General features: G+C 49.1%; 1 protein-coding gene across 5 annotated transcripts in view; it reads right to left on the minus strand.

The window, feature by feature from the left end:
- cep85l (centrosomal protein 85, like) overlaps nt 1-26,905 on the minus strand; it is a 355,373-nt gene that overhangs the window by 286,798 nt on the left and 41,670 nt on the right. For 3 of the 5 annotated variants that reach the window (XM_038799676.1, XM_038799675.1, XM_038799674.1), the window contains exon 2: nt 7,828-7,989. The exons of the other annotated variants lie outside the window; for them this stretch is intronic. In XM_038799676.1, the coding sequence (XP_038655604.1) occupies nt 7,828-7,989 (162 nt within the window). The remainder of the gene's footprint in view (nt 1-7,827; nt 7,990-26,905) is intronic. 5 annotated transcript variants of the gene reach the window in all.

Here is a 26,905-nt window from a genome sequence, read left to right on the forward strand (position 1 = left end):
ACGGAAAAACGCTCAGGCTGACCGATGAACATTAGCCTCCGTCCTGCACTGCACACCATCACAAGAAGGATATTAAGGGAAACAATTGTGCTGCCTCAAGAGAGGCACAAACACTGCTTCCACATGGAAAACCCACCCACAACCAGGAGGAAACACAAGAAACAACTATATAAGACTACTTGGAGGAGGGCTAACTCTCCCATCAAACCTACTCCCACCCAAGGGAAGGGTTCCATCAATGTAGGGGCGCAGCAAACAGTCTCTCTCAGGAGAAAATAGGGATCCACCAAAAACACTCCAACCTCAATGAAAAGTCAGAAGGAACCCAGTCCTCCTCAGGATTCATTATCTGCCCAGGCTATCGAAGGAGACAAGCACAGATTCTTAAATTCAAAATAACAAAAAACAAAATAAAGACGGGATATGGTTAGCTCTAACTAGGGGGCTATTCTCATTCTCAGGGAGGACTTAACTAACTCTACCACTCAACTCCAGACCAACCAATCACCCATCACCCTGCCGTGGCTCCATGGATCTTCATTATATATGAGATAAGGGGTGTGCAAAATTCACTTCCTTTACATAACCACAATGATTACAGCACGTAATAATGGAAAAGAGGAAAACTGCACAATCCACATTGCACATTGCCTTAATATGGCTTTTGCTAGATCAGGATAACAGACAACTCTCCCTCATGCTCACACCTCCCACGTCCTTGCAGGAAAAAAGACAACAACATATGATCAACAATATAATCACAAGGGAGTAAAGTCCAGGATTATTAAACAACTGCAGGATAATAACACCATCTATGTTTCTCAAAAAGGCCAAAGCCATGACAGGATCATCTAACACCCCTCAGGATCTCTCGAAGATAAAAACAAACAAGGCAGCTTCACTTCCAGCAGAGTCGGTTCTGGTTGCGGTTAGCGGGGTTGTTCCTGATGCTAAACAGGCCCCACCCCCACCCCCTAGCCCCACCCCCACCCTGAGGCCACACTTAGCACCATTTCCTGCACTGAGGAGCTCTGAGTAGATTTCCCCCAAATGACGCCCGATCTCGCGCGACCCCTGACTAGGCCCCCGGGCACCCCCCCCCCCAAAGCCACAACTCACCTATAAGGGGGTGCTCGGGCCCACCGCACTCCACCTCACACAGACAGGGCACCCCTGGGTCCGATTCCCAGCACGGGCAAAGTGACAGGCTGGCATCTTGGCACTCCAGATCTGGTTAGATCTCACGAGGTGTAACGGCTGCCATAATTCCCAGGAGGGATTCTCCCAGGATCTATCAGCTGCATCCCGTCCCGGTTCCAGTGCCACAACTTATTCTAGGTTAATCCCCCCAAAAAAGAGGAATATGAAATGTGCACCGTGATGTGTTATCTGTGTTGGTCTAACGTTGACTGCTACTGGATGCAGTAAAACGAGAAACAGGCTTCTGACACAGGAGATGGTCCAACACTGTTTTATTGAACCTGTTGATTGCTGTACATAATCTGCTGTGGGTTGACACTCTAGTAACCTAACTGATAACCTCCTACTGCCTTGACCAGATTAACTCTCTACCACATGGTGATGATGGTCATTTGCCTGTGCACTGTGACTATCTCCTTAGCCGTGTCCTGTGAGAGAGGGAGAGCCTTAATGCCCTGTGGGCTTTATAGTGGTGGTGTCCTGTCTGGTGATTGTTTGTTCTGTGTCTTGTGTGTTCATTGGTTATCCTGTGTGTCAATCACTGCCTGTCTGCATCTCACGATATACATGAGTGGATATTATGACACACTGGGATAAAATAAAGGATCAAAAGATGAGCAGAGCCAGTGCTTGCGAAGACGCAGCTGCCCCAGTTCTCACATCACGTGACCCCACCAGTCTGTTGCTTATTTAACCAGGAATCAATGTTAATGATATCAATGAATGTGATGGTATTATTTCAGGTGAAACGTATCTTTACATCACTTGGACTTCCAGAGGGAGATCACACTCCAGTGTCTGTCAAGTTGTTGCCATCAAATCAGTATAGGTGACACTGAAATCCTTTTTAAAGCCAGATAACCCATTACCACATTACGCGGGCTGATTGACAAATAACCTCATGGGCATTAAGCTAGTGTGTAGTATTAACAGGAAATGTGTTGCGAAAAGACACAATATGAAGTAACCGTTGTGCCCATGTCAAAGTAAGATGCTTAGTGATTCTCACTACATTGGTCTGACACATTCAGAAATTAATACTTCTTTTTTAATAAACTGGTTACTAGAGTAACATTCAATTCTCTTGAAGTCTGTTTCGCAGCACTAATGCAATGCTGAAAGGTAATTACAATGCTGGATCTACAACATTGTGTCCTTCACCCAGCTGGGCAGCAAGCTGCTCTGCACAAACAGACCTCATCATCTCTTCTATGTGAAGATGCTGGTGTTGGACTGGGGTGAGCACAGTAAGAAGTCTTACAACACCAGGTTAAAGTCCAACAGGTTTGTTTCAAATCACTAGCTTTCGGAACACTGTTCCTTCCTCAGGTGAATCGCTTGAGGAAGCAGCAGTGCTCCGAAAGCTGGTGATTCGAAAAAAACCTGTTGGACTTTAACCTGGTGCAAGGGTTCTTCCTGATCTCTTGTATAGACACACTGTATGAAAAATTTAATCTTGGAGGGGATCAATTAATCGCCCACATGCCCACTGAAAGAGAACTAGTTCTGGGAAACCAAGCCAGCAACATTAATATCCCTGAATATAAAGAAAAATTAATTTAATGTGAAATTATTTAAAATATAATCTGAATGTTTGGTGGACCCCTTTAAACCTTCTTGTGGATCTCTAAATGGGCACAGACCCTTGGCAGAGAAGTTCCAATATCGAAGATGTCATGACGTGCCTAATGATGCATTGCTGATGACAAGTTACAAGATAATACATGGCTTAGAAAGGGTGGACGCAAAGAAACTGTTTCCATTAGGCGAGGAGACGAGGACCCGTGGGCACAGCCTTAGAATTAGAGGGGGTAAATTCAGAACAGAAATGCGGAGACATTTCTTCAGCCAGAGAGTGGTGGGCCTGTGGAATTCATTGCCGCGGAGTGCAGTGGAGGCCGGGACGCTAAATGGCTTCAAGGCAGAGATAGATAAATTCTTGATGTCGCGAGGAATTAAGGGCTACGGGGAGAATGCTGGTAGGTGGAGTTGAAATGCCCATCAGCCATGATTGGATGGCGGAGTGGACTCGATGGGCCGAATGGCCTTACTTCCACTCCTATGTCTTATGGTCTTATGGTCTTAAGTTTGAGTTTGGGATGGGGGGACGCTGAGCGAAATTCTCCCAAAGGGAGACAAAGTGCCGACGCCGGAGTGAAACCCGGAGTGTTTCAATCTCGCGCACCGGGCCTTGACGCTTGTGTCAAAGCGGCGCGGCCTGAATGACGCGGCCGGCGGTGCCTAAATGACGTCACCCACGCATGCGCAGGTTGGCCGGCGCCAACCCACGCATGCGCGATTGCCGTCTTCCCCTCCGCTGCTCCGCAAGACATGGCGGATTGATCTTGTGGGGCGGTGGAGGGAAAAGAGTGCGTCTTTCAGAGACGCCGACCCGACGGTCGGTGGGCACTGAACGCGGGCCAGACCCCTCCTGAGCACGCCCCGGTGCTCGATCCTCCCTCCGCCCCCCACAGACCCCACACGCAGCGGTCGCGCGCGATGTTCACGCTGGCAGCGACCAGGTGTGGTTGGCGCCGGCGTGAACCGGTCGGGTTCGGCAGGCCACTCGGCCCATCCGGGCCGGAGAAACGGCGGGCGGTGATTCTCCGAGCGGCCTGTCGCAAAACGCAACACGCCGTTTGGGGGGGGGAGGGGGTGGGAGAATCGCGTGGGGGTGCCAGGGTGGCGTGGCGTGATTCGCCCGGCACTCCCGCGATTCTCCCACCCGGCGTGGGGTCGGAGAATTGCGCCCGCTGGCTCCAATCATTTAAATATTGAACTGGAATAAATTGTGGTGCATTTATGACTGAATGATAGCCAACACTCTGACAGAACAGATAAACACTGGAGAGACTGGTGAGATGGTGGAAAGGTAGAGCTGGATGCCATTGGGATACATGGTCTTAATGATTGTCACCTTGTGCCAGTGCCATTTTCAGCCTGAAGCTAGATTCTTTGCTGCATCAGGAACTCTGTTATTGGCGGCGCGAGGCGGAGAATCCCGCCCCAGATCTTCTGCCTAGACCCAAAGCTCCAAAATACCCTCCAGACACATCTCCACCTCACTTTCCCCCTTTAAGACACCCCATTAAATCATACGTTTTTAAAAATGCTTCTCGCCATCTGACATATCAATTTATGTGGCTTATGCCGTACTTTTCTCTATGCTCCTGTGACACACCCTGGGACTTTTATTAAGTTAAAGGCACAACAAAAATATAAATTGTTGCTGTTGTTGTAATGTTAACTTGCATTTTGCTGTGTGGCACAACAAGAGCTTCCTTCTTTGAACTTAGACATCAAAACACATCCTTTCTACTGGTTTAGTTGGATATAAAAATCCCATGACATTCTCCCTCAATCATTATGACTAAAATAGATTAATTGGTCATTTACCTCATTTTTGTGTGCCAATTTAGCTGTTTGTCTCATTGAGTCAGATTTTGCTGGAATTGGACATATTGTAATACAACCTGTTAGTTAGGCTTATCTGTGAACACTTCGGTTTTTAAAAAAATTGTCCTCAAAGGAGCTGGAAGGGCAGGCTGATAATGTCACAGTGAGCACAACAGGGTGGCTGGGACCTTGTGAACAACAGAACAAAGTATGTGAGCAAAATTAAATGAGTGTATGGAAGTCTTTCCCACTGTCTGATGAGAGCGAATGAGAACCTCACGTCACTTCTTTCCGGAACGCCTGCCGCATTCAGTGCTAATCAGGCACTTAACTGGGCCAAGAGCCTTCCCACCATAGATTTAATTCTGGCAGAGGCAGGAATGTGGTGGATTCCCCATGCACTGTCCTCTACCCGATTAAATTCCACACACCACCAAACTCGCCATGGGGGTGGACATTTAATTCATAAGGTTAAAGGAATAGGAGCAGAAGTTGAGCAATTGGCCCATTGAGACTGTTCTTCCAGTCAAAAAGATCATGGATGATCTGACTGTGGCCTTAAATCATCTTTCCTCTCTGTCCACCATAGCACCTGACTCTGTTTTCAATCAAAAGTCTTCAATCACAGGTTTGAATAAATCAGAGGGTAGACTGAGGAAGCGCGTGAATTATGATGGATTAATTCCCTGCCCAATCAAAACAAAGAGAAATAAAAGGGAAAGGACGATTGCATTGAGAGAGTGTGAAAAGGAGGCAGATAGGAAAAGCAAGCTCTTCAAAAAAATATTTTTTTAGGTCTCCGAAAACAATTCAAGTCTGTACAAATGATGCATTGGGCTTATATTTGCAGAATTCATTTTTCTGGGCAAGAGAGGCTAACTGGCCATAGTTGACAATTAACATGCCATTACAAGGGTGATTACACGATTCATTTAGAGACTTATGTTTCTGTGCCATGTTTAAAGGGAATTCATGCGCAAATGCAGCAACTTCATGCAAGTCAGAAGGTGGTTAAAAATTTGATGCCATTTTCGGAACGTTAATGTTGGAATGTCATACATCGACCAGAAACCTCAAGTGATTTCTAATTCACAGGCTATCTCTTCATTATAAGTTGTTGACATGTCTGTACATTAATCTTGACAGATGTCATTCAGACACCTCCTTTTCTCAGAAAAATATGGCAAAATGGCTTTAAAGTTCTTTGGTATGTCCTGAGGATATGAAAATTACTACATAAAATGCATGTTCTTTCTTTCCAGTTATTTAAAGTCTCGATACTTCATAGCTGATCTTTCAAAAAACTAATTTTGCATGCGATATAAATTAAATCACTCCACTGATCTTGTACTTTGACACCAGTCTAATTATAAACAAAATAAAAAATGCAAGGAGATTTAGTTTTTAAAAATATGCTCACATGCACCATGCTATTTTTAGGAATATGCTTAAAGTTAGTACAGTCAGACTGGAGACAAGAAAATTGCTAAAATAGTACACTAGGCGTGTATGGCAGCATTGTGAGCCCTGCCACTATGTTCTATATAGTACTGCATTGAAATGATCAGCCCCAGTTTAGCAGATTGACCACATTCACATGCGTGCCCTGATAGTCTTCCTATTTAAGAAAATCAGAAAATATGAAAGAGATTGAACATTGTTTCACCCTGGATTTATACACATTCCTTGCACGACTCCAATTACAGTTTAAATTAAATACACCTACATTTGCATTAATTATGTACTTCAGAATTTATTCAACCTTTTCCCTGACAAGAAAAACCTATCTGTAGAATGCTGTTTAATTTCCACCCTCAACATTGCTCAATATTTATAATTTTAATCACATTTTCACTTATTCATCAACTTTTTCAAAAGACTCTAACTGCTGAATAATCCACAGACTAAATCATGGGAACAGAAATTGGTTCAACTGTTCAGAAGATATGAAAATGATGGTGCTATTAATTAATAAATATAATAATGATGCTTGTTAAACTGCACTGGCCTGTTCATAGAACCATAAAATCATAGAATTTACAGTGCAGAAGGAGGCCATTTGGCCCATCGAGTTTGCACAGCCCTTGGAAAGAGCACCCTACTTAAATCCACACTCCAACCTATCCCCATAGCCCAGTAACTACACTTTTTTGACACTAAGGGCAATTTATCATGACCAATCCACTTAACCTACACATCTTTGGACTATGGGAGGAAACCGGAGCACCAGGAGGAAACCCATGCAAAATGGGGAAGAACGTACAGACTCCGCAGACAGTGACCCAAGCCGGGAATCAAACCTGGGATCCTGGAGCTGTGAAGCAACAGTGCTAACCACTATGCTACCGTCACACCCCAAATAAGTTATTATGTTTATGATGACCAGGTTTGCTGTTTACACATTAAAGCATCTTTTCCCACTGTATATCATAATAATATATATTCAACAATTTGGTCAATAACCAATTTTTTGAGGGAATGTGAGTAGTTATCCACACAAATAACAAACACGATCTTGCCATATTGCATATCAGTTACATGCGGTCCTTATTCAGTGTAAAATTAACTATAGGTTCTCATTCTTCTGTACTGAATTGATAAAGCACAGTTGTGGATTTATTGGTGGTCAGAATGAGTAAATAATCCAGTGCTATCCCTTAACATTTAAAAAAGACTGAACAGATTGTGGAACAGCAATATACAAAGATAATCTCTGATATTTGATTCAGCTTTGAAAGTGCAGGATACAATGTCCTAAATTGCAATTAATATTGTAAATCCACTTGTTACATGCAAGAATTATTACCAGTAAATAACCATGCAGCTTCAGACATTTAAATCTCGATATTGTGGACATGCTAAAATGGATATTAAGAATCAGAACTCTGCACCAAATGCTTTTCTGTTGATCATTCAAACGATCTACTTTTAGTTCTAATATTAAGAACAAGCTACAGTGCACATTGGGTAACAACTCAACTTTCAAATACCTTTCTGCATTTACCTACATAATAACAGCTGGTATATCTCTAAGTGCTGCAAGCCATTGTGAAATACTGAGACATACGAGAAAGGTAACATGTTACTTCCAATTTAATAGTCACATGCAGCTGCAGTAATATGTTCAGAAGTACCAACAACATCTGTATGAGAGCTGCTCTCACCCATAACTATCAATGCACAAGTTAAAGTAGACATTTCACACTCAGCTAGTTCAGAATCTCACCCCACCTTCTATGCTGTCTGAACTTGAAGTGCCTATTCCAGTGTCGCCACTGTCGGAGGTAGCGCTGAATCTTCTGCTGGTGTTTTGCCGGACACTAGTCAGTGGTATGGGGGCCCGCCACACACCTTCACAACCTGGAACCCATCCTGTGGGGGGGGCATCAGGGCCTGCACAGTGACAAATCCAATCATTTGTTAAAATGCTGATAGACTTTGCAAACACTTCAATATTGCATGAAGAAATATATTAATTGAACAAATAATTTCCATTTTCATGAAAATTACTCATGTTCTGAATGTCCAATTCCTCCAAAACTCTCTCCAGACTTTTGCTTCAGTTTCAAATTAGTTTTGAAGCATGTGATTTAAAGGTAGGCATTCCAAGTTGCTCTACAGTTGTTCACAAGGCGAATTATTGTCAGACTTTCAATGTAGGAGGCTTGTTCTGGAAATTTTTTACACTAGCAGTAATGAAGTTTTAATTTAAAAATGAGAATTTTCAACATATGCAGTATTGGGAGGAGTGTAACTAACCATGGGGACATCTAGTTTTGGAGATAGGAACCATTTGACAGGTAAGTGTTGCCAACTTCATGCTGAATTTCAACTGATCCATCTGTTTGGCTGCTTCAAAGTTTTGACAGATGGGTGAATTTTCCCTGTCTTTAGATTTCAGCTCAGCATCAGTTTGACGGTCTTAAAATACTTTAATTTATTCACATTTGGAAGTTTCGTTGGCACAGTTGTTCAATGGAATCTCATTAGGCATGCTTGGCTGAGTTCCTAACTGATTAATGAATTCAACTTAGCAGGGATTGTTGGCACAGTTGTTAATAGAAATATAAGATTGGTTATATTGACAAATTTCGAAACAGTTAAAAGGATTGTTTTTTCACGTGGATCTGTAAGTTCAGTTTATTTACCTTTACAAATTTGTGGACTTCTCAAAGACTTCCCAATGTTATTATAGTAATCATGAGTTTTGTATATAATAGATACCAAGTGAAGGGGTATGGGGTATGAGGGTGAGGGGAGGGTGTGGGGAATTGAAGGAGATGGGGGCAAATGTTAGAGGGCCTCAAACTCATTTCCAGAACTAGTTTGATGTTCCAGAAAATAGAGGCATGTCTTTTAACTTGGCTGCCTTGGCATCTCCCTGCCTAGGGCTTGCTTCAGGAGGCAGCAGCCCAGACTCCAGTTCTTCCCCACCACCTCACCATGAAGCTAGCATGGGCAGGCATTGCTGGTCAGGAGGCTGAGCAGCAAGGCCAGAAACACCCTTGGCTCCCAGGTCACCCCTCCAAAATGAAAATCTAGTCCACAGAGAACAAACTCAAAGAAGTTATGATAAACGATAAACCTTTATACAACAGTCTCAAATGAGTATTGTGTACAATTCTGTGCTGCACACTTTAGAAAGGGCGTGACAGCATTAAAGAGGGTGCAGAAAACAAGAATGGCTTCATCGATGAGGGACTTCAGATACATGGATAGATTGGAGAATCTGTAGCAATTCTCCTCAGAGAGGATTAAGTGGAGTTCTCAAAAAGATGATCAAAATTATAAGGAATTTGGACAGAATAGGTAGGCAGAAACTGTTCATTTTGGTGGAAAGGTTGAGAATTAGAGAACACAGATTTAAGGTGAATAGCAAAAGAACGACAGGTGACATGAGGAAAAATATTGTTATGCTGCCATGGTTTTGATCGCAATTCACTGCCGAAGACGATAGTAGAAGTAAATTCAATCATAGATTTCAAAATGGTATGAGAATAGAAAAAGAATTGCAGGGCAACGTGGAACAGGTAGGGGAATGGGACAAGCTGAGTTGCTCTCACTCTATGCCATTCCATGAATCCACTAGTCTATGTGTGAATATTTAAATTGAAATAACCTCCATTGGCTATTTCCACTGGAATCTGATAGGAATGACAATCAATTTATCCAGATAAGCAGGATAGAGGTGTCATTGTTTACTGTAGCAATGCTGTGGAGCACATAATAATCTTTATTATTGTTACAAGTAGGCTTACATTAACACTGCAATGAAGTTTCTGTGAAAATCCCCCAGTCGCCACACTCCAGCGCCTGTTCAGTACACTAAGGGAGAATTCAGAATGTCCAATTCACCTAACAAACACGTCTTTCACTTGCCAATTGTAAAACCTGCCCAATAGTTATCTGCCCTACTAGATTACTGATCAAGCAGTGAAGGTGAAAATTTATCCAACTTGTATAATGACAGCACATTTCCATTTGAGGTAAATGAGCAAACTAATCATGTGGCTCAGATGTAACTGATTACTGTTGACTGAGGCAGTTATTTTTGTCCTTCTGCAACTTGTGCAAGGAAAATTCAATACTGTATACCCATTTGAAAATAAACTTGCTTTCAAACTCTGAACTATGGCAAAACTGCACAAAGATATTTGGTAATGTATAGATTATGGGATGAGAAACTGTACTTTAATAACGCTTTCCCATTTGAGTTAGCAGATCAGGAATACGAAAGTGGCGCAAACGATGCGATCCAATGGCTATGCTGCACTGAAAAGTGCAGACTGGCTGATTAAAGCTGGGAGACCCTGGCGGGATTCTCTGATCCTGAGGCTAAGTGTTGACAACGTCGTATACGCCATCGCATTTCTCGACGGCATCAACATGGCCTCAGGATCAGCAATTCTGGCCCCTACAGGGGGCCAGCACGACACTGGAGCGACCCTCGCCACTCCAGCTGCTGATCCAGGCATCAACTGGGCACGGCGGAGTCCACGCATGCGCAGGGGCACCGGCGCCAACGCGCGCATGCGCAGTGGCTCCCTTCTCCGCACCGGCCCCGACACAACATGGCGCAGAGCTAAAGGGGCTGCCGCAGAAAAAAGGAGGCCGCCCCCTCCCCCGGGGTCGCACTCCCCCTTCCCCCCCACAAGCCGCCGTGGACCCTTCCACGCCGAGGTTCTGCCGGCTAAGAGCATGTTAGAACAGTGCCGGCGGGATTCAGCTCTTCTGTTACGGGCGCTCGGCCCATCCCGGGTGAAGAATCGCCGGGGGTGGGGGCCCCATAGATCAGTCCCCGGCTGGTGCCGGCGCGCCAATTCTCTGCTCTGCGGAGAATCATGTCCAGCGTCGGGGCGTCAGGGCAGCATGGCATGATTCACGCCATCGCGGCGATTCTCAGTCCTGGCCCCGGGCAGAGAGAATCCTGCCTCCTGCTCCTGGAATCTACTTGGATTGCGACGCATCGCGAGATCCAATGTGATCACGTGAGACTCAACGTGATTGCACGAGACTTTTTGATATAAACACAGCCCATTGTGGCGGGATCATTTTTAGACAGATCTGCATATTAGAGTGAGACAGCTGGGGCTCGATTCAGCCAAATGGAGACAATGTCAAACAGCGAGCGGGTTTAGTCGCATGTTTGCCGGCACTCAACGTGATGGGAAACACAGAGCTATTCAACACAACTCATGTTGTATAAGGGGTCTCAGCAGAGACTGCACAGGCAAGGCCGCACGTAGCCCCATTTGTACACTGTGTACATTGGCAATGCCAGCCTGGCCAAGGTGCCCAGGTGGCATTGCCAGCTAATATGGGCACTGCCAAGTTGCCAGGATGGCAGTTCCAGGCTGGCATTTCTTGCAATCGGGTCGGGGGTGTCCTGCAAGGGTGATGGGGGGATGCGGCGACCCTCCCATAGTGCGCTCGTGCTGGGAGGGAGGTTGGGGATCACTTGGGGGTGGGGCAATCTCTCACTTCACGGGGGAGTTCCGATGAGCGAGCTCCCCAATGTACAAAATGGAGCTATGCACGTTCCCCGTTGAGGCCCCTTATACAACACGAGTGGCGTTGAACAGCCATGTGTTTCTCGCCGCTGCGAGTGCTGGGAAACATGCGGCTAAACGCGCTCGCTAAGGGACTTTGTTCCCATTTGATTGAATCAAACCCAAAGTTTATGATATTAATGGGGTAAATTCTGTGTGATAATAAAGATTTTTTTTTAAATATCAAAAGATCCTTAGGTTGCTAGTAGAATCACTCCTGGGGCGAAATATCCTTTCCTCATAATTTACTAATTAAAAGATTCTTGGGACCTCATCTGGTTTCCTAATATAAATTGGGGTCTGATCCAGGTACCATAACAATAAAGATGGCAGATTTCATCCCTTGAAGGGCATGAGTGAACCAGATGCGTTTTTACAAGAACTGACACTACTTCCATGGTCTTTATTTCTGATGTGGAGATGCCGGCGTTGGACTGGGGTGAGCACAGTAAGAAGTCTTACAACACCAGGTTAAAGTCCAACAGGTTTGTTTCAAACACGAGCTTTCGGAGCACGGCTCCTTCTTCAGGTGAATGGAAAGGCTTGTTCCAGAAATGTTTATATAGACACAGTCAGAGATGCCCCGGAATGCGAGCACCTGCAGGCAATCAAATCATCAAAGATGCAGAGAGAGAGGTAACTCCAGGTTAAAGAGGTGTGAATTGTCCCAAGCCAGTTCAGTCGGTAGGCCTCTGCAAGTCCAGGCTTGTTGGTGGGGGCCGAATGTAATGCGACATGAATCCCAGATCCCGGTTGAGTCCGCATTCATGCGTGCGGCACTTAGCTATAAGTTTTTGCTCAGCAATTTTGCGTTGTCGCGTCTCCTGAAGGCCTCCTTGTAGAATGCTGACCCGGAGATCAGAGGCTGAATGTCCTTGACTGCTGAAGTGTTCCCCAACTGGAAGGGAACAGTCCTGCCTGTTGATAGTCGCACGATGCCCGTTTATTCGTTGTCGCAGTGTCTGCATGGTCTCGCCAATGTACCACGCTTCGGGACATCCTTTCCTGCAGCGTATGAGGTAGACTACATTGGTCGAGTCGCACGAGTATGCGCCGCGTACCTGGTGGGTGGTGTTTCCACGTGTAATGGTGGTGTCCATGTCGATGATCTGGCATGTCTTGCAGAGATTACCCTGGCAGGGTTTTGTGGTGTTGTGGTTGCTGTTCTGAAGGCTGGGTAATTTGCTGCAAACAATGGTTTGTTTGAGGTTGCGCGGTTGTTTGAAGGCCAGTAGTGGGGGTGTGGGGATGACCTTGGCAAGATGTCCATCCTCGCTGATGATGTGTTGGAGGCTGCGAAGAAGATGTCGTAGTTTCTCCGCCCCAGGAAAGTACTGGACGACGAAGGGTACTCTGTCAGTGGTGTCCCGTGTTTGTCTTCTGAGGAGGTCGGTGCGGTTTTTTGCTGTGGCGCGGTGGAACTGTCGATCAATGAGTCGAGCGCCATATCCCGTTCGTACGAGGGCATCTTTCAGCATCTGTAGGTGTCTGTTGCGCTCCTCCTTGTCTGAGCAGATCCTGTGTATACGGAGGGCTTGTCCATAGGGGATGGCTTCTTTAAACTCACCATGGACTATTCTCCAAATTCAGTTCCATTCTTGGACACACTCGTCTCCATCAAGGACGGTCACCTCAGCACCTCGCTTTACCGCAAGCCCACAGATAATCTCACGATGCTCCACTTCTCCAGCTTTCACCCGAAACACATTAAAGAAGCCATCCCCTATGGACAAGCCCTCCGTATACACAGGATCTGCTCAGACAAGGAGGAGCGCAACAGACACCTACAGATGCTGAAAGATGCCCTCGTACGAACGGGATATGGCGCTCGACTCATTGATCGACAGTTCCACCGCGCCACAGCAAAAAACCGCACCGACCTCCTCAGAAGACAAACACGGGACACCACTGACAGAGTACCCTTCGTCGTCCAGTACTTTCCTGGGGCGGAGAAACTACGACATCTTCTTCGCAGCCTCCAACACATCATCAGCGAGGATGGACATCTTGCCAAGGTCATCCCCACACCCCCACTACTGGCCTTCAAACAACCGCGCAACCTCAAACAAACCATTGTTTGCAGCAAATTACCCAGCCTTCAGAACAGCAACCACAACACCACAAAACCCTGCCAGGGTAATCTCTGCAAGACATGCCAGATCATCGACATGGACACCACCATTACACGTGGAAACACCACCCACCAGGTACGCGGCGCATACTCGTGCGACTCGACCAATGTAGTCTACCTCATACGCTGCAGGAAAGGATGTCCCGAAGCGTGGTACATTGGCGAGACCATGCAGACACTGCGACAACGAATAAACGGGCATCGTGCGACTATCAACAGGCAGGACTGTTCCCTTCCAGTTGGGGAACACTTCAGCAGTCAAGGACATTCAGCCTCTGATCTCCGGGTCAGCATTCTACAAGGAGGCCTTCAGGAGACGCGACAACGCAAAATTGCTGAGCAAAAACTTATAGCTAAGTTCCGCACGCATGAATGCGGACTCAACCGGGATCTGGGATTCATGTCGCATTACATTCGGCCCCCACCAACAAGCCTGGACTTGCAGAGGCCTACCGACTGAACTGGCTTGGGACAATTCACACCTCTTTAACCTGGAGTTACCTCTCTCTCTGCATCTTTGATGATTTGATTGCCTGAAAGTTTATGATAGCATTGTTTTTTCTCCAAAATGTAACTTGCTTTAGAAAAGGGCTGGCAAACCACCAGCAAAGTCGGAAACGGGAACCGTTCCACTGACATTTCTTTACACTGATGAACTTCGTGAAATTAAAAGGATGCTGATTTGGAACAATTTGCAATTGGCATTACTGACGAAAAATCTGCCAGTAAAATCAGGGATAATCATGGCATTCAAAGCAGATGGAATGTCAGATAGAATGTTAAGAGGTCAATTAAGGAGCTGAAACAGGTTGCACAAAAGCCAGGTCTAAGTGTGAAAATGAACAAGAATGGAACAACTCCCAAAAAGAGAAAGCTTTACCAAGACAGAAAATATCTATGCTTTGTGCGTAATGTTATTACAGTTACAATTAGGAAGATAACTGTTCTGTGTATCATCAAACATACTGACAACAAAATCAGTTAGGGGTCGCTGATCCCCCAACCGAGTGTTTCTTGGCAGCGGGAGGTGGCGTGCTGTTCAGTGGCGGTTTATTCCCTGTTCTCGTCACCGTCAATGGGAATTCCCATTGAAACCACCCACTCCGTCAGGAAACCACAGAATCCCACCGCCAGTGAACGATTGAAGAATTTCGGTCGAGGTTTTGAAATATTCTGTGAAACCAGTGTTGGTAAAACAGCAAAAATGATCAGGGGCGGGATTCTCCGACCCCCGCTGGGTCAGAGAATCAATGGGGGGCGGTGTGAATCCTGCCCCCTCCAGCCGGTGAATTCTCTGCCACCGGAGCTTCGGCGGAGGCGGGCATTGCGCCGCGCCAGTCGGCGGGCTCCCCCTGGCGATTCTCCAGCCCGCGATGGGCCGAAGACCCGCTGCTGTAATGCCGGTCCCACCGGCGTCAATTAAACCACCTCCCTTACCGGCGGGTCCAGGCTGCTCGGGCAGGCTCCGGGGTCCTCGGAGGGGCGCGGGGCGATCTGGCCCGGGGGGTGCCCCCACAGTGGCCTGCCATGTGATCGAGGCCCTCCAGAGCGGGCCTGTGCCATGGGGGCACTCTTTCCCCTCCGCGCCGGCCGTGTCAGCCTCCGCGATGGCCGACGCTGAGGTGACCCCCCCCCTGCGCATGCACGGGGATGACGTCAGCAGCTGCTGACGCACCCGCACATGCGCGCACTTCCGCCGGCCGGTGGAGTCCCTTTGGCCTCGGCTGGTGTGGCACCAAAGGCCTACCACGCCGGCCGGCGGGGCGCAAACCACTCCGGTGCTGGCCTAGCCCCTAAAGGTGAGGGCTTGGTCTCTAAAGGTGCGGAGGATTCCGCACCTTTGGGGCGGCCCGACGCTGGAGTGGTTCACGCCACTCCATCCCGCCGGGACCCCCCGCCCCGCCGGGTAGGGGAGAATCCCGCTCCAGGAGTCAGACTATCTTGAATACGTATGATGATAACAGACAAAATTATAGGCGTGCGCACAAATGAAATGGCAAGATTGTAGGGGCAGCACGGTGGCGCAGTGGTTAGCACGGCTACCTCACGGCGCTGAGGTCCCAGGTTCTATCCCGGCTCTGGGTCACTGTCCGTGTGGAGTTTGCACATTCTCCCTGTGTTTGCGTGGGTTTCACTCCCACAACCCAAAAGATGTGCAAGGTAGGTGGATTGGCCATACTAAATTACCCCTTAATTGAAAAAATTGAATTGGGTACTCAATTTATAAAATAAAAAGAAATGGCAAGATTGTAAAGTACCATACTCCCCGGTTTTATACTACAAAGTCCAAGGAGGAACGAATCGGTGGGATCGGTGCATGTTGGGGACTTCATCAGATACCATCGGGATCCTAGTATCAAGGGATCTTCAGTTGCCCAGGGATGGAAGGGGCAGACCAGACACCGACTCCCATCCTGGCACGGGGTGGCCTGGAGTCAACCCCTCACCCACAGCCCAAGCCCACCCAATCCCAGGACCCTTGTTGGACCTCCCCTCCCCCGGCCTCTTCTGCCCTACAACTGTAGAGTGGAACATTATCAGCGCCCTGACCACCTTGACCCTCCCTCGGGGTTCACCGCACCAGAGCTGCTCTTGGCCAACCTTGTACCAAAGCCTGTCTAGAGGACTTCCTGCTGTAAAGTCGGCACATCAGGATTGGGGGGCATGGTGGGAGGGGAGGGGTCGAATCAGGCTTCCAGCCTATTAATTGCACACTTATGCATGGTGATTATAGGCGGGATTCTCCAATCCGAGTTCACCGCTGCGAACAATAGCAGATTTTGGCGCTCAGCCATTACTCCATTCACTGCGGAGGGAACAGAGAATGCCGCCAGCACGAATGGACGGAGAATTCTGGCTATAAATTTGCATTTTCCCGCTGGATGTGGTGGATAGCGTGCTAGGGCAGGTGGTGAGGATGCGGAGAATGGCAACTGGTCTGGCACCTGTTGCTCATCCAGTTTTTCAGGCGACACTGAAATGGCAGTGGTGGGAAATGGAAAACCCGGGCCATTGTTTCAGGACAATGCTTTCTGTTGTAGTGCAAGTACATCCCTTGGATTCCAGGGGCGAAATTCTCCACGGACCGTCGTGACGCCAATTTCCGGCGAGCAAAACCGGTGCAGATGACTCCCGCGTCGGGGCCTTCTTTTAGGCCGCTAATCTCCGTTCCCGGAGGGGCCAGCATCGGACCGACGCGATACGCGTCATTTTAATGCGCTGCAGAAGTGGCGCGTTGAGAGAGAGAGGACGGGTACCGGCGTGGGGGAGAGGAGGAGAGGGGGGGGAGAGGAGGAGAGGGGGGGGAGAGGAGGAGAGGGGGGGGAGAGGAGGAGAGACGGGGGGGAGAGGAGGAGAGGGGGGGGGAGAGGAGGAGAGAGGGGGGGAGAGGAGGAAAGAGACGGGGGGAGAGGAGGAGAGGGGGGGGAGAGGAGGAGAGGGGGGGAAGAAGAGGAGAGAGGGGCGGGTGTGTGTGTACCGGCCTTCAGAGGGAGGGGGGTGTGGGTACCGGCCTTCAGAGGGAGGGGGAGGGGGGTGTGGGTACCGGCCTCCAGAGGGATGGGGAGGGGGGTACTGGCCTTCAGAGGGAGGGGGAGGGGGGTGTGGGTACCGGCCTTCAGAGGGAGGGGTAGGGAGGTGTGGGTACCGGCCTTCAGAGGGAGGGGGAGGGGGGTGTGGGTACTGGCCTTTTGAGGGAGGGGGAGGGGGTACCAGCCTTCAGAGGGAGGGGGAGGGGGAGGGGGGTGTGGGTACCGGCGTTGAGAGGGAGAGGGAGAGGGGGCGGCGTTGGAGGGGGGTAGGGGTGGTGAGGGGGTAGGGGTGGTGAGGGGGGTAGGGGCGTTGGAGGGGGGTAGGGGTGGTGGGGTGGGGGCAGGGGGGGCGCCGCTGCTCCCAACCCCCCCTATCCCTACCCCCCACCCCTACCAACCCCCACCATCCCTACCCACCCCCACCACCCCTACCCACCCCCACCACCCCTACCCCCCTCCCCACCACCCCTACCCCCCTCCCCACCACCGCTACCCCCCTCCCCACCACCCTACCCCCCTCCAACGCCGACCCCCCCATCTCTCTCAACGCCGGTACCCCCCCCTCAACGCCGCAACCCCCCCTCAACGCCGCAACCCCCCCTCAACGCCGCAACCCCCCCTCAACGCTGCAACCCCCCCCTCAACGCCGCAACCCCCCCCTCAACGCCACAACCCCCCGCCCCCAAACGCCGGGGCACTCTCTCTCTTCCCCCCCACCACCCCAAAGGCCGCGCCCCCCCCCCCCCCCCCCCCCCCCACTCGCCCCAGGTCACTGAACGGCGTCAACCATCATCAATGGTTGACGCCGTTTTAAAGCTACTCTGTTTTTCACTGACGTGACCCGTGGCCACGTCGGCGGGACTTCGGCCCATCCGGGCCGGAGATTTGGTGAAAGTAAAAATATAATGAAATCCCGCCGGCACCAGCTGTTCTCAGAGGCTGCCGGCGGGATTTGCACAACGCCGATTTTTGGCCGGTCGGAGATTTAAAAACCCGGCGGGAGCAAGAATAACGCGGCCGCCGACCGATTCTCCAACCTTGCGTGGGGTCGGAGAATTTCGCCCCAGGTGTCAGTAAACATATCAGATGTATAATTTTCATGAGTTTTGTTAGGTTAGTAAAGCGCTTTAATGCAAATAACCATACTACCTGCAGATAAAGGGGAAGTTGAGAGAAATGTTGAAACTGCTAAAATAATCATTGGGATCCTTTTCTAGTTTTACTGAGACGCAAAACAGCTCCAATTACAGCTTGAGATAAATGTAGTTAATAGGACATCGCGTGATGTGAGCGTAGGAGCAGCTGTGTTTTCGCAAGCCCTGGCTCTGCTTGTCTTTTAATCCTTAATTTTATCTTAGTGCACATTATATAGAATCATCGAATCCCTACAGTGCAGAAGGAGGCCATTTGGCCCATCGAGTCTACACCAACCTCTGAAAGAACATCCTACCTCAACCCACTCAGCTGCCCTATCCCTGTAATCCCATAACCCCACCTAACCTTTGGACACTAAACACAATTTAGCATAGCCAATCCATGTAACCTGCACATCTTTGGACTGTGGGAGGAAACTCGAGCATCTGGAGGAAATCCACACAGATACGGGGACAATGTGCAAACTCCACTCAGTCACCCAATGTTGAAATTGAACTCGGGTCCCTGGTGCTGAGGCAGCAGTGTGAAGCATTGTGCCACCGTGTCGCCCGAACAATGAAATTAAAAATTATTTTACATTCTCAGGATACCTCAGGAATTATGCTGCTGTTGTATTGGTACATTTACTGGGGCCAGATGGTCAATGTAAAGTAAATCCAGGTTAGTTAAGACTGGTACCGTAAACTGATTTGATGAATGCATGTCTTTATTTTGGAATATATGTCTTACTCTATGTCCCTGATTGATCCTGATTGGAGGTTTGTGATGAGGAGCTGAGTTCAGTCACATAGACTCCTCATTTGGCTGTGGTGGTTGGAGTGGGCTTGTTTGGGGCCAAGTTTGAATGCCGATGTTCCTGATGAGTTAGTCTTCACCTCGGCAGTGCTGTGTGCATTAGGATGATGATCACCATTGAGAATGTTGATCTAGATGAGGATCTTGGCTTCATAAGGCAGGTCTTTGGAGCTCGCTTTCAGGAACTGTGGGCTATCCTTGGAGGAATGGTGGAATCGCAGGATAAAATCCTTGGGCTGGATTTTCCACCCCTCCGATGCCGAAATTGCGTTTGGCGACGGGGCAGAGAAGCTATTTTGACGCCGAAATGGGTAGTGGTGCCGGTTTTCAGATTCTCCACCCCCTGAAAAGTTGCGCACTCTAGGGGTATGGCGTGCAAACTATCCAAGGCCTCAGGCAAACCCTGTGATTCTCCATCCCCAACTGACTGAATTCGCAACAGCGTGGGTTACATGTTCTCACACAGTTCGGGAACGTCATGGTCGGGGGAGAGCCGATCCACGGGCAGGGGAGCTTAATTCGAGGCTGGGTGCACTATGGGTGGACGGTCCGGGGCGCGTGAGCAGCCAAAGAGGACCATTACTTTTCCAGTCCGCGGGCCGAGTCTGCCATGAAGCAAGGCATGGACGCTGCATGCCGCCGCTGTGCACATGCGCGGCCATGGAACCAGAAATGCTCAGGGCCATATCGGCTACAGCTGCGAGCTCGACGCTGCCTGGCTGTTAGCCCCCAGCAAAACGGGGAATCGATGGCCGTTTTGTGCCAGTTTTTCTAGTGTAGAAGACTACCGTTTTCACACTGGCGTGGGGACTTAGTCTTCCAAATGGTGAATCCAGCTCCTTATATTCGTTTGAGCACTTTCCTGGGTGAGGGCCCACCTTAGATTCGTTGAGATGCTGCTGCATGTTGTGTTATCTATCTGCCCGATTCAGGAGGTATGGGCCGGAGAAGGAGTGTCTGTGAGTCCGGTCCCTGGTGAGGAGCGGAAGGCGAGTTCCTGATTAAGTTTGAAAATGGGCTTCTATGCTTGAGTAATCTTGAACTGGAGGCTAGGAATATCAGGTTTGACAGAGCACAGTGTATCTCATCTTCGAGGCCTGGGGTTGGTTACGTCCCCCGACCACTGGCCCTATATTGTCCTGTTTTCAATGCTACTTGTGAGGGGTTGGTGTCGGCCGATCATATCAAGTAATTCCCCCCTCACTGCCGGGTCTAGGCTGTGGATTGCTTGGGCATGGGGTGGCAGCATGGTGGAAGTGAAGGTGCTTAATTTGTTGGTATGGTCAAGAGATCCTGAGGAGCGTTTAATCTTGTCATGGCCTTTTCGAGCAACATAGATAGTGTTATTATCCTGTAGTTTTTCAATAATCCTGACGTCACTCCCTTGTGATTATGTTGTTGTTTATTTGCTGTTGTCTTTTCTCCTAAGGGAGTGCGAGGTGTGAGCACGAAGGAGACAGTAATCTGTTATCCTGATCAAGCAAATACTATATTGAGTCAATTATGTGAAACGTGGATTGTAAACAGTTTTCCTCTTTTCTTTTATTATGTGCTGTGATCATTGTAGTTATTGTGGCATTTTGGACACCCCTTAACTCGTTTATAATGAAGATCCGTGGAGCCACGGCAGAGTGATGGGCGGCTAGTTGGTGTGGAGTTGGGTGGTTAGAGCTAACCGTATTAGGTCTTTATTTTGTCTTTTGTTATTTAGAATTTAAATATCGTGCTTGGCTCCTTTGATGGCCCTGGTAGAATGTCAATCGTGGCTTTTCCTTGAGGTTGGAGTGATTTTTGAAGGCCTTGAGCAATTAGAATCGGAGGAATTAAGTGACGGTACATGCCGAGGTGGGTTTGGCCAAACCTTGACTATTTTGTTGAAGTGATAGATTGTTTGCTGTGCTGTGGCATACAAGATGCCCTGTGGCCCCTCAATAGGGAGGTTGAACCCCTTTTTATTGATTGAGTGGGCTATTCTCTTCTGTACTAGTGGTTGTTGTCATCTGGTGGGATAGCCGGGTGGGTCTGTTTTTCGCTCTTCTTAACTGTATTTTCTGCCTTGGGATGCCCAGTGGGCCTGACCATAGTCTGAACACACTGCTACTATTGCCAGCCCTCTCTTCCTCTCCTTTCATTATAATTATGGTTCTACCTTTGCCTGGGTTTGGCCCTTTGTTGCGTTTTGCAGGATGTGTGCAACTTCAAGTAAACCTGTGTATTTTTTTTTGTTTTTGAAAGGGTGGATATGACTAATCCATTCCTCGCTCCTACATGGGTGCAAGTGGTCTGGAATCTGGAATTATTCCAACCTCAGGTCTGTGTGGAGTTTGCACATTGTCCCTGTGTCTGCGTGGGTTTCCTCCAGGTGCTCCGGTTTCCTTCCTCTAAAGATGTGCAGGTTAGGTGGATTGGCCATGCTAAATTGCCCTTTAGTGTCCAAAGGTTAGGTGGGGTTACCAGGATAGGGCAGAGAATTAGGCCTGAATAAGGTGCTCTTTAAGAAGCAGACTTGATGGGCCGAATGGCCTCCTTCTGCACTGGATGGATTCTATGGTTCTATGCTTCTCAGACTGTGTTGGAGCATTGAGTGGTGATATTCAGCCAATTGTGGTGTTGTTCTCCTGTTCCATACTGTGCTCAAGTAGGTTAAACCCTTTCTGTTATTTCTCTTCCTTGTTTTGCGTGCTGTATTATTTTGTAACTTTGTTATGTTATTTTGTGAAAAAAAGTGTGAGATCTCAATAAAAAGAATCAACGGAATTTTCCATTTTTGAGACTAGTGTTGACGCCAACACAGAATTCATGGGGTGCGATTCTCCGCCCCCCCACGCCGGGTGAGAGAATAGCGGGAGGGCCTCCCGACATTTTTCACGCCCTCCCGCTATTCTCCCCCCCCCCCATGCCCGACGCACGCCACGAATCGCTGCTCGCCGTTTTTTACGACGAGTGGCGACTCTCCGAGGCCGATGGGCCGAGCGGCCGGCCCTTCACGCCCGTTTGAACACGGCAGCAACCACACCTGGTCACTGCATTCGTGAAACGGGTGCCGGATGCCCGTTTGGGGTATCCAGGGGCCCGATTGGGACGGGAGCACCGCGACTGTGCTCCGGAGGGGACAGGCCCGCGATCGGTGCCCACCGTCCAAAACGGACGCACTCTTTCCCCTCCGCCGCCCAGAAAGATCAAGCCGCCACGTCTTGCGGGGCGGCTGAGGGAGAAGACGCCAACCGCGCATGCGCGGGTTGGCGTTGTCCAACCTGCGCATGCGCGGCTGACGTCATCGGTCGCGTCAGCCGGCGTGATGCTTGGCGTGCAGCCTTGACGACCGTCGTCAAGGCAGCACCGCCGTGACGCACGGGGCCGCGCTCCTAGCCCCGCCCCGGGGGGGGGGAGAATCAGCCCCAGAAGTGGGCGTGAAGGCTGCCGTGGGTCATGGCCTGTCCCACGGCAGCCTTTACGATTCTCCGCATTTGCAGAGAATCTCGCCCATGGACTTTCACAACAGCAAAACTGGCACCACATCAGGACCAATTCCACCACTGTTAAGGGGCTAGCACCGGTGCTGCACGGAACACAATCGATTCAAGTGGAAAACGGTGCGGGATTCACCAGGTCCATGATTGACACTCGGGAGGCTGTCAAGCTGCAGCCACATATTCACATTACAATCCCCACACACACACACTCATCCCGGCCAACAAGATGACACTGGTTGGGCTGGTGCACGGCCATATAGCTGATGAGTCGGCTGGGGCCAGGGGGGTGGCATGGGGGGCGATGGGGGGACCTATATTACCCGTGGTCCTAAGTTCAAAGCAGGCTATCAGTGACATGCGCAGCTGCATGGCTGCCTTGCCGGATGCGGCGATGGTGTTCCATGCCCGTCCACCCCGACCTCACAGCCCACCTACTGGCCACCCCCCCACTACTCCCCCCAGTCCTGGCAGAAGCCCTCCTGGCCAGTGGCACAACTATCAGCAAGCTTGTTGGAAACTTTCCATACCCACCTCTCTCCCCCTCAGCAGCCACCACGCCGGTTTCCAAATTTTTAAAAGCACAAATGAGCCGCCCATTGCAAACTCGGACCTCGGAGTCTGAGCATCACAGAGGCCCCGAATACCGGATCAGGCCCGCTAATGGCGTGCAAACGGTGTCCACTGTACATTGACGTCACTGTCGACGTGACGGCGAATCACGCTTTGGCGCCACCCCGATTTTGGCGTCAGAACCTATTCTCCACCCAATCGTGTTTCGCTATTCCAGCGTGGGACAATGGGGAATCCCACCCAAAGTTTTTAAAAAGCAAGGAGGCTTATCAGCCATGCAGAAATAGTCAGTTCAGCTACTTCCAGGGCTAGAATCTGCTTAAGCTTGATGGAGAAACAGATTAGAGACATCCTGCTGCAATGAAAGACAAAGAGGGACGGTATACACAGCGCTGGTAAGTAATGAAACTATCTGCAAGAATAAGATACATTTACAACTGAATTCATGTCCAAAGGACATAGGCTAGATATAGGATAGATAAGACCAGCAGATTAAAAATAAGGTACTATCAGCAATAATGACTGATTCAATGATTCTAGTTACGTCCGAGTCAAGATACAATGTTGTGCCTGAGCAGCCAGCATCAATATCAAAACCCGAAGTGAGAACTGCGAATGGGAGAAGTGGGTGAACATTTGAAGTAACAGCGGATACGAACTATGGGGAGAATCAGGATACCTAGGATTTGCTTTAGATTCCATTAGAAAGGGCTGTCACAGTCATGGGGTTGGATTCTCCAGCCGCCGTTGCCAAAATCGTGTTTGGTAAATGGCCGGTGAATCCAAATTCCCTACAAAATAGAGGGAGGCTTCGCTTTCGCAATGCTCCGCCCCCCTCCAAAGCGTCCACGTAACAACAGCCTCAGGCACCGATGCTCCGCCCTGACCAGCCCAGTTCCCGATGGTGCGGGACACACCCGTTGGGAACACGGCGTGGCGGCTGTGGATTTAGTCCAGTGCCACCACAGTTGGAGGAGGGCCGATTCGGGGGCAGAGAGGCTTTAATAGGGGCTGGGGGCACTGTGGGAAAGTGGTCCGGGGCACGTGAGCCGGTTGAAGTGGGGACTATTTTGCGGGCTGGATGCGCGAGCAGCTTCCGCCATGAAGCACGGCACAGCTGCTGCAAACCGCCGCCATGCACATTCACGGCCACGGCCTTGGCTATTCTTCGGGGTGTATCGGCAGGTAGAGCCTGGTACTCTACGCTGCCGTTCTGCTAGTCCCCATCAAAACGGTGAATCGCTGGCCGTTTGGCGCCAGTTGTTCTGGCGTAACCATTCCCACACCGGCGTGGGGACATAGCCCCAGTATTGGAGAATCCAGCCCATGATGGGCCAAATGGTCACTTCTTCATTTGAATTTCAATGGTTTTATGGAGATAAGAGCTGAATATTCCATTATTGACCTCCGATTCATCACCGCAGGTGAAAACGTGACGTTCCAAAGCTGGGGATTTAAAGACTGATCTGAGTGCATCATCAGCGTGATGAAAACCAAAGTTGTGAAAAGTCTGGTTCAGCTCAAAACAGTTGTCTGGGACAATGGCAGAGCCATAAAAGAAAAATACTGTGGATTTTGGAAATCTGAAATAAAAACAGAAAGTACTGGAAAACCTGAGCAGGTCTGGTAGCATCGATGGAGAGAGAAATAAAATTGACATTTCAAGTCCGTATGACTCTTTTTTGGAACTGAATGGAGCCAGAAATGTGGTGGGTTTTATGCCATTGAAAAAGAGGAAGAGGCAGAGCGAAATGGAAGGTCGGGGTTAGGTTAGATGTCAGTGGAGATTAAATACCAAACATGCCATGGAATAAAAGGCAAAGGGAATAATAATGGTAGTAAAGAAGTAAAGCATTAGTCCAGAGTATGTGTTACTGGCAAAGGAATGGTCAATACTGACTGAAAGTAAAAGCATGAAAGCAAGATATAAATTGGCACTTGGAAAACAAGATCAAAATGGAGAAACAGTTCATGGATTGAAGTTGTTGAACTCAATGTTGAGTCCACAAGACTAATGCCTGATCGAAAGGGTGCTTTTTCTCCGGTTGGCACTGGGCTTCAATGGAACATTGTAACAGGCCGAGGATATAAATGTGAGCAAGAGAATAAGATGCTGAATTGAGATGGAAGGTCACAGTCATGCTTGCAGTCTGAGCACAGGGGCGGGATTTTCTCAGCCCGGTGCCGGGCCAGCAATTATCCGCCACCCCGACGCTGGCATGCAATTGTCCGCAGAGCGGAGAATCGGCGCCATTAGTGCTGGCGTGGTTGGCGTGGCGCCAGTCGGGGGTCGCTCTATGCGGATGGCACGCCGATTCTCGGCCCGGAATGGGCCGAGAGGCCGTCGTGAAAACAGCGAGTCCTGCCAGCGCCGTCCACACCTGCTCTCAGCCAGCAGGAACTCAGCGTGGAAGGGTCGGGTGGGCGGCCTGTGAGTGTGTGTGGGGGGGGGGGGGGGGGGAGGGGGGTGTCAGGGCCCATGGAGGGCCTCCAATGTGGCCTGGCCCACGATCGGGGCCCACCGATCGGCGGGCCGGCCTCCCTGGCTGGGGGCCTCGTTTCTTCCGTGCCGGCCCCTCTAGTCCTGCGCTATGTTGTGCCAGGGCCGGCGGATTGAAGGAAGGCACTGCGAATGCGTGGATCCCACGGCGCCCAGTTCATGCCTGGATCCACAGCTGGAGCGGTGTGAATCGTTCCAGTGCCGTGCTAGCCCCTTTTGCGGGCCAGAATTAGTTGTGGGGTCGGCCCATTTACATGGTCATAAAACGCGACGGCGTTTATGATGGCGTGGGCACTCTGCCACGGGATTAGAGAATCCCGCCCCAGGTATCCCGCAAAGTGATCATCCAGTCTGCCTTTGGCCTCACCAATGTAGAGGAGACTGCATTGTGAGCTGCATGGAATAATTGTCACCACAGGCAGAAGGACAAGGTAGGATTGTTTACCTTTATTATAGTCACATAGGATGACACTTGGAACTTTGCTAAGAACCGTTTTGACACGATGTCAGGGACAGAAGCTGATTGTAGGGATTTAAACTTGGAGTTCTGGGTAAAAGGGCCTTGGATTTTGAAGTTCAACTTATTCGATAACTTTGGAGAGAAAAGAGAAGCTGGCGATGGTAGCATATTTTTGTACGGACGGAAGGCTGAAGAATTTGATTTTTGTGGAGATAATTGTTTTGAGGATTGTTTTATTTTGAGGAAATAAAATAAATGAATTACCCCTTCTGTTATACTGAGTTGTAAAAAAAAATGAAAAGATCCAAATTTAATTTCTACTCTGATGCAATTAACTGAATTTTGTTGGAAAGACAGAATAATCCTAAATGAATTCCATTGTCCTCCACTCTCTTTACCTCAAATCCTGACCCACGTTTTCCTTAAAAGTTGTGATTGCAACCATGGCAATTAACTTTCATGCTCCTTGGCTAAAGTGCAGGTAAGTAGGTGGAGGAACATAAAAATTGAACCGTGTATGAAAGTGTGACATAAATTGACTAATTAATGTCAATGTGAGGAGAGAAGCTGGGAAGTGATAAAGTACCTCGAGGTTTGCATGTGGATTCAGCTTCAGCTGCAGCACATCTTAACCTTTGCCAGAAGT

Source organism: Scyliorhinus canicula, chromosome 6 (assembly GCF_902713615.1).
Source record: "Scyliorhinus canicula chromosome 6, sScyCan1.1, whole genome shotgun sequence".
NCBI lineage: Eukaryota > Metazoa > Chordata > Chondrichthyes > Carcharhiniformes > Scyliorhinidae > Scyliorhinus > Scyliorhinus canicula.